Source organism: Sorghum bicolor, chromosome 7, assembly GCF_000003195.3.
Source record: "Sorghum bicolor cultivar BTx623 chromosome 7, Sorghum_bicolor_NCBIv3, whole genome shotgun sequence".
Taxonomy (NCBI): Eukaryota; Viridiplantae; Streptophyta; class Magnoliopsida; order Poales; family Poaceae; genus Sorghum; species Sorghum bicolor.
Genome location: NC_012876.2, coordinates 10,811,497 through 10,818,856, shown reverse-complemented (window position 1 = coordinate 10,818,856; position 7,360 = coordinate 10,811,497). Strand labels below are relative to the sequence as shown.

The window sequence follows — 7,360 nt, the reverse complement described above, 5'->3', positions numbered from 1 at the left end:
TCAATAGATGAAATGTTCTATCTTCATAATATAAATGTTCCTTAATAAAATTTTATTTAGATATATGCATGTGGGATCCTATTTTAAAGAATTTATTGCAAAAAAATTGATGGTGTAATTAAATTTTAGTTTACATATTTTATTTATGAGTTATGATTTTTTTAGTTCGTAGAAATTGTATGCAAATACTAAGGCAGACACCAGCCGAGGTGGGGCCATGAGTGGACAGATGGATAGGAGCGTACCAGCGTCATTATTTCTTCTGTCTGCACTGGAGGCGGGAAAAGTGAGCGGGAAATCATCGGCACAGAGTTACGGTCCGAATAATCGGACCCTAAGACTCCCCCGTGGAGGGGCCACGCTAGAGGCTCTCTGTGTCTATTAGAAGTGAGAGAGAGAGAGAGGTACTTCAGTACTTGTGTGGCAGCTGAGGGTGGGAAAGAGAAATGAGGGAGAGACGCTCTTGCTTTTATATGCTAGTCTTTCAATGTAGGCCGGTTTAAGATTTTGAGCTTAGCACAATTAATGGAGGTAGGTCTCTTAAGAGGTCCACTTGTGAAAATAGCCCCCATTTTCTGAGTTCCCATTTTCTAAGGTAGAACTCTTAAAAGATCACCTCTATTGATCAATTTAGGAGGCGATTGTTTTTTTCAATGTGTCTCCTAAAGTGAATAAATCGACTCCAAAGATCAGAGTCCATTTATGGAGATGCTATTAAGTTGTGCCTTCCTTTATAAATAAAATTGTAACTCTAATGTAATATTTTTAGTAGTAGTGTAGCATGTCTTCCCGATAGCCACACATACGCCATGTCTCTCTCTCGCTCTCTAGGTCTCGCCCCTTGGGCTCCTCCATCACCGTCTCCAGTAGTAGCGCTCGTGCTTGGTCGGCCACCTCCATCAGCGACATTCACGTGGGGCTCATAGTCTCTATGAGTGGCATTTGCATTGGGCCCGCTACCTTGGTTGGCATGGCACTAGTAAGATCGACACAAGCATCTAGGCTAGGAGAATACGAGGCGACTGTGTGGACATTCAAAAGAGGTGTAGGGAGGCAACCGTGTCTAGGAGGAGGTGGCCAACCTGCAGGGAGGTAGCCGAGCCTTTGGTGCAAGGATACGGCGGTCGAGGCTAGTAAACATCAAGAACAGGAATAAGCAAGACCACAAACCACCGACCGCCAAGGTGAGCCCTTTTCCTCTTAGTCAACCCCCCCCCTCTCCCTCCTCTCTCTATCTTTCTCTCTCAGTCTCCCTCACCGTCTCCCTCTAGCAGATTTTCATGATAGCAAATCTAGGACAACTGATATAGTGAGGGCAGTGCGTACAGGTCCTAGGAGGTGGATCTAGCTGGGTGAGGGGGTTCAAGGCTGGTGGCATGGGCTGACAAAGCGAAGATCTAGCAAGTAGCAGCCACATCATGTCAGTGGGCTCAGCACATGGTTGGGGGCTTTGCCGAGTGATGCCTAGCCATCTTAGAAATTCACCTTAATAATTGTGTCACAAATTTTGTAGTGTAGCTCTAAAGTGCTTAACAGCGAGATTGATATATTGTGCTCCGAATTACCAAATCTCTCGAGCTAACTTAGTAGATTCCTCACAAATCACACAAGCTTAAAAAACAAAGGTTGGGGAGCTAGACAAGCCTTTGTCTCAAGTTAGAACATGGGAAACACTAGCAACAACCAAAGAAGGGGTGATAGTGTATTTAAACACAATACCCTAACACCAGCGGTTACACTTTTAGTCAATCAGAAAAGACCGTCTAGTTTTCATGGACTAGGCAGTAAAACCACACAAACTTACTCTAAACTAAAGACTGCTATAAAAACACTAACAACCAACCAGAGGATCCTTTCTTGAGCACCTATTAGAGCATCTAGTAAAACCAAACTCGCAGGCCTTTCCTAGTGCTACCACAATCAAGATTATTCTATGAGGTTTAGGTATCTTTCAAAATGTCATTAAGGCTTTCTTGACAGCTATGACTCAAAACTAACTTCAATGTTTCATCCCTCTCAATAGAGTAGCATGATCTTCAAAATAAAGTCCTTTTTAACACTTTAACTTGAATATATTGCTAATTGCCACATTTTTCATTTTCTACTTCATGAGGGTTATAGGAACATTCTCTTCTTTTGCGCATCGTCATATCATTGAGCTAGTGGCATGGGACTCTTTAACAGATATATCAAGAGACAACTTCATGTCCACAAGTCCATATGGTTCATGCTTAGGCACTTATGACTACTAATGGCATTGTCGCATTCATCATTATTAGCCCAATACTTGCTCTTCGTCATGGCATGGGTCCTTCGTAGCCATGCCTTTCCTTTCCTTCCCTTATTATACAGTAATTTGTATCCAATAGTTTCCACCCTTTGGCTATGTTAACCATCTTTAGTTAAACATAGCCTTGCATCACAATATTTCCACGTTCACATTGTTTTGAATTTTTCTTCACATTTCTTGATGAGTTAGCAATCATGTTTTTATTTTTATTACATCATAAATCAATCATGAGACAAAGTGATGCTGTCCATATGATCTTCCTTCACGTAGCAATCTTGATCAATATTGGAACAAACTTCCACTTATTTTTTTACAAGCAAGTTATCATTGAGACCATTCCATTGTCTTTTCTTCGTTTCTTCATTCTTTCAAGGGACCATTTCTTGTTTACATATGATTTGAGCCCATTAGTCGCTTATAATTCCCTCATTATTCATTATCTTCATTGATCAATCACCTATACACTAGCAAATGACAAAGAGACAAATAATGTCATAAGTTTAACAAGTCCATAGTAAAAAAATTATATAACGACAAATCTAATTGATCAACAGCGGAGACCAACACCACGACATACAATATTATTTAAAGCAAGGCGCTTAGTCAATTCCAAGAAAAAAAAATCATTTTAGTTGTCTTAAATCAAGCTTCTCTAACTTTCACCGAGTTTCTAAAATTCGTTAACATCTGTAGTATCAAATTTGTTTCAATAGGTCCACCATGAAATATATATTTCGTGTTTATTTAGTATTTTAGATGTTAATATATTTTTATAAATATTCAACTAATGTTAGAGAAGTATGATTTACGATAAAAACTGTAAACCTGCACTTGGAACAACAAAATACTACTCCCTGTATATTCAAAAACAAAGTTATTTTGAATAGCGACACGGTCTACAAAGTATAACTTTAACATCTTATTTTTATAAAATATCTATCAAAAATTATATATATATATATATATATATATATATATATATATATATATATATATATATATATGAATGTATTTTTTAAGACAAATCTATTCATAGGGTTTCACATTTCTGAACTCAAAAATTTAAAAATTATTTATAATTTATATCCTCAATGTTTGACCCAAGCCTTATCCAAAATGACTTTATTTTTTAGTATGAACGAACTATACAGCATTTCCAAAAGTTTGACATCCGGCTTTCCCATCCTTAATTTTTTTAGCAACATAAGAAAAAATCATCTCTAATAGTTTGGCATCTTCCCTCTCTATTTTTTCTAACCTCACAAAAATTTATCCCAGTCACGCAATATGTGCACGGCCTAGTAGCGTGTATCTGGAGTTTCCGGTCCGTCTTGTAAGCAGGAAGAAAGACGTGCATCTTGAGTTTTCGGTCTGTCTAGTAAGTAGGAAGAAAGAGAGGATTCCAAATGAGAAAAACACAAGAGAGAAAGATTTCGTGAAAGGGCTTAAAACGAATTCAGAGTTCGTGATACAAAACATAAGATCGGATCGTAGGGAAAAATGTAAAAAAAAAATTGGGATCAAAATATAGGAAACTCCTGGAGATAACTTCTTTTTTTTCCTCCGTATACTAATTTAGAGTTTATAAGTATCATATTTTTTTTAAAAAAAATAAGGATCTCTTGGAGATGTTTTAATAGATCAAATGGCTGATGATTAGAAATTAGACCACAAAATCTGTTGATATATTCAGAGTTTCTGATATAAAACATAAGATTGGATCGTAGGAAAAAGTGCCGAAAAAATATAATTAAGATAAAAATATAGAAAGCTCTTGGAGATAACTTTTTTCCTTCACATACTAATTTAGGAGTTGACAAGTATTATATTTTGAAAACAGAAAATGAAGATCTCTTGGAGATGTTTTAATAGATCAAAGGGTTGATCTTAGAAATTAGACCACAAAATCTGTTGATAGGCAAGCGAAACTCTTAAACAGAATAGGCGTGGACATGTCTCCTAGCTTTTTGGAAAAAGATGTTGTATCTTAAAATGGCGAGTAAAAAAGCTAAAATGTTAATGGTATAATTGATGATCCAATGAATAAAAAAATTATGGATCGTGGATTAAAACAATTCTAAGAACAGTTTAATTAATAGGAGTAATTTACACACACCAACACACTGTAAACCTAGGCCTTGGTACATTCCACGGGGAGCCCCTTGTCCTTGAACCGCTTCTGATCCTCGCAGTAGTCGTAGACCATATTCTCCTCCTGCACCTTGCGCAGCGCCGCCGAATCTAGCCGCCGGTCGAACCACGTGGACTGTGCCGGCTCGTCGCCGCACCACGCCACGCCGGGCGATGGAACGCACGGCGTCACCCGGAAGTTCCGGTAGTAGGCGTAGAAGGGCGCCTGCGTCCAGTCCGTCTTGACGCGCCCGCCCTGCGTCGCCCACTCGTCGGCGTTCCACAGGCTCCCCTGCACACGCATGCGCTGCCATGTCGGGAACGGCACGCCGCGCGCCCGATCGTTCTTGTAGACGCGGATTGGCGTGCCGTCGACCAGGAATCTGCAAGCAGTTTATATATGCAGTGTGCTAACAGTTTGAGCTTCATCGGTGATATGTGACGATGATGGTGTTGTTTACTTACATGATGTATTTGGGGTTCCATTCGATGGAGTAGGTGTGGAAGTCTTCGGCGGGGTCGAACCAGAGGTGGAACTGCTGCTCGCGGCTGCCGACGCCATTGAGGTAGACGTTGGTGTGCAGCGTGTAGGGCTCGCCGGTGGCATTGCCCAGGAACTCCATGTCCACCTCGTCGTGGTACTCCCACGGCACGTCGTCGGGCGTCAGCTGCAATGCCATTCCGTTCATCCGTGATGAAACATGGGAGTATTTATTAAGAGAGACCAAGAGAGAAACATATGTCTGGGGTCGAACAACAGCATGAATGGTGACCGCGGTCACCACGCCGGGGACGACAGAGACATGCTGTGGCGGCGAAGTACTTACGTAGAATGTGGCGACCGTGCCAGCAGAGTTGTTGGACACGAGCTTGATGTCCATGTCGAAGCGGCCATAAAGATAAGCATCCTTGGAGCTGAATCCCGAGCCGCTGGTGTGGTCGAGGCCGAGCGCGAGCGTGTCGGTGTCGGTGTCGCCGTCCATGTAGAAGTAGCAGTCCTGGCCCCAGGAGATTTCGATGTCATCATACAGCAGTGCCACTACTGCTGTACTATATGCCATTGCTAAGGTAATGAACGCCATCACAACCATGCGATGCTTACAAGAAGACGATGACAGTGCCATGGCTATTGGCTACACCTAGCTAATTGACTCTGCAACAAGTATCCTGTGTCTGCTGGCTGTGTTGTTGCTGTTGTGATGGATCGATCTGAGTTACGAATATATAATGAACACACTGATCGAGATGGTGATGCATCACATGGTTGGAGTGAAGTTGGGGAGGGAGCAAGGCATGTTCCTCGGAATTTTTGAGAGGCATCTGGCATGTTAGGATCCAAATGGAATGTCAGGCTGGCTAGCTCAAGGTTCGTTTCATGGAAAACTTAGCTTGTTCAATCCATCACCCATGCCGTCCCAGTTGACCTCTCTCTAACCAGCATCATGATGCTCTAATGTAAACGCATCTTAATCAGCATATTAAGGAATGATTATGTGTGTTGGTGACCTGCACGTGGAGCAAATGACTGACGGAATACACCCAAAGACACCTGCGCTCAGCTGTGCCCTTTGTATAATAATTTTTCCCTAATATATAATTATGAAAAATTCAGTCTGCCCACATTTTATATGCCAATCTTCTCCAGAATCGGTCTGTCCGTCCACTGCTTTAATGATGGAAGAAGAAGAAGAGAATAGAAGCTTTTTAGATTCCCAATGCAAAATCTCCTGTACACATCACAATACGTTGAGAATAAGGAAAGTAGAGGAGGCTAGGTGCCAAGTGTTTGTCTTATTAGTTTTCTTTTATTTTTTAAATCGGTTGAAAATTGATAAATCGTAGTAATTCATAGAAAAATCTAAAAATTACAAAACAAATTTTATTCAGCTTCACATATGTAGATCCATGAAGTAAACCAAAAATATCACAAATTTTAGTATATTTTTTGCTGGAGATGCTTGCCTATGCTTTTTAGTGTAAAATTAAAATTGTGGTTATCTTGCTCCAGTTATTATGAAAATTTTATGGTAGCATATTTAATGTGATGTTTGATTTGTGGTAAAAGTTTTAGCACTATTCCTGCATATCTCACCGATTTTCTAATTTACCTAGATTTATGCTTGTTAAATAGTTTAGAATCAATTTAAGTATGTAAAAATAAAAAATAATGCTTCCACTACCTTTGCACGATGTGTTATTATGTCATATGAACATTTCATAAGCCCATGTGTTCATAATCTACATATATTTAACTGATATATCATATTCCATAGAAATCCTAATCTAAATAAAAAAAATAAAGCTAGCAACAAACTTCTCATGTTTTAATATAATACTAAGGTATATTAAGAGGTAATATTAGAATAAGATAAGGCTTACCTAATTTGTATTTTTATTATTAAATAAATATGTCTCCAAGCTATGTATTGTTATAAATATTAACTATCTAATACCATAGATGTCATGGTTACCACTAAAATAAATTATGGACTTTGAATTTTATAAAAAGAATAAATATAACTAGATATGTAACATTATATCATTACTTTATGTGGCCATTTGATGTTTTATTCCCGTTGCAACACACAGACATATTTGCTAATAATAATATAATATTTCAAGTTTTACGGTGGTTGTAAAAAAGGTGGATCGTTCATTGATCTAGATCGTTGATTTAGATCGGAAGGTGGAACCAAATACCAGAAAAAAAAAGTACCAAAAAATATTCAGAAATACTAAAACACGCAGGACTAGTACCAAAATATATGGAACTGGTACCTATAAATTTTTATGTAATTTTTAGTTATTGTTAGAAAATAATGGGTACTCAGAATTTCACCGCTCGATACTTGTACACCGGTACAGATTCTTACCTTCGTAGCCTGTACCCGTAGCTATACATGTTCATGATATACATACATACAAGTACAAGAGATGAAA

The 7,360-nt window shown here is 39.0% G+C and overlaps 1 protein-coding gene across 1 annotated transcript; it reads right to left on the bottom strand.

Moving 5' to 3' along the window:
* On the bottom strand, window positions 4,275-5,627 carry LOC8086091 (xyloglucan endotransglucosylase/hydrolase protein 19). The gene is made up of 3 exons (XM_002444036.2): window positions 5,248-5,627; window positions 4,886-5,088; window positions 4,275-4,803 (listed from the first exon to the last, which is right to left on the bottom strand). The coding sequence occupies exons 1-3, from the start codon at window positions 5,542-5,544 to the stop codon at window positions 4,422-4,424; spliced, it is 882 nt and encodes a 293-aa protein (XP_002444081.2). The 5' UTR covers window positions 5,545-5,627; the 3' UTR covers window positions 4,275-4,421.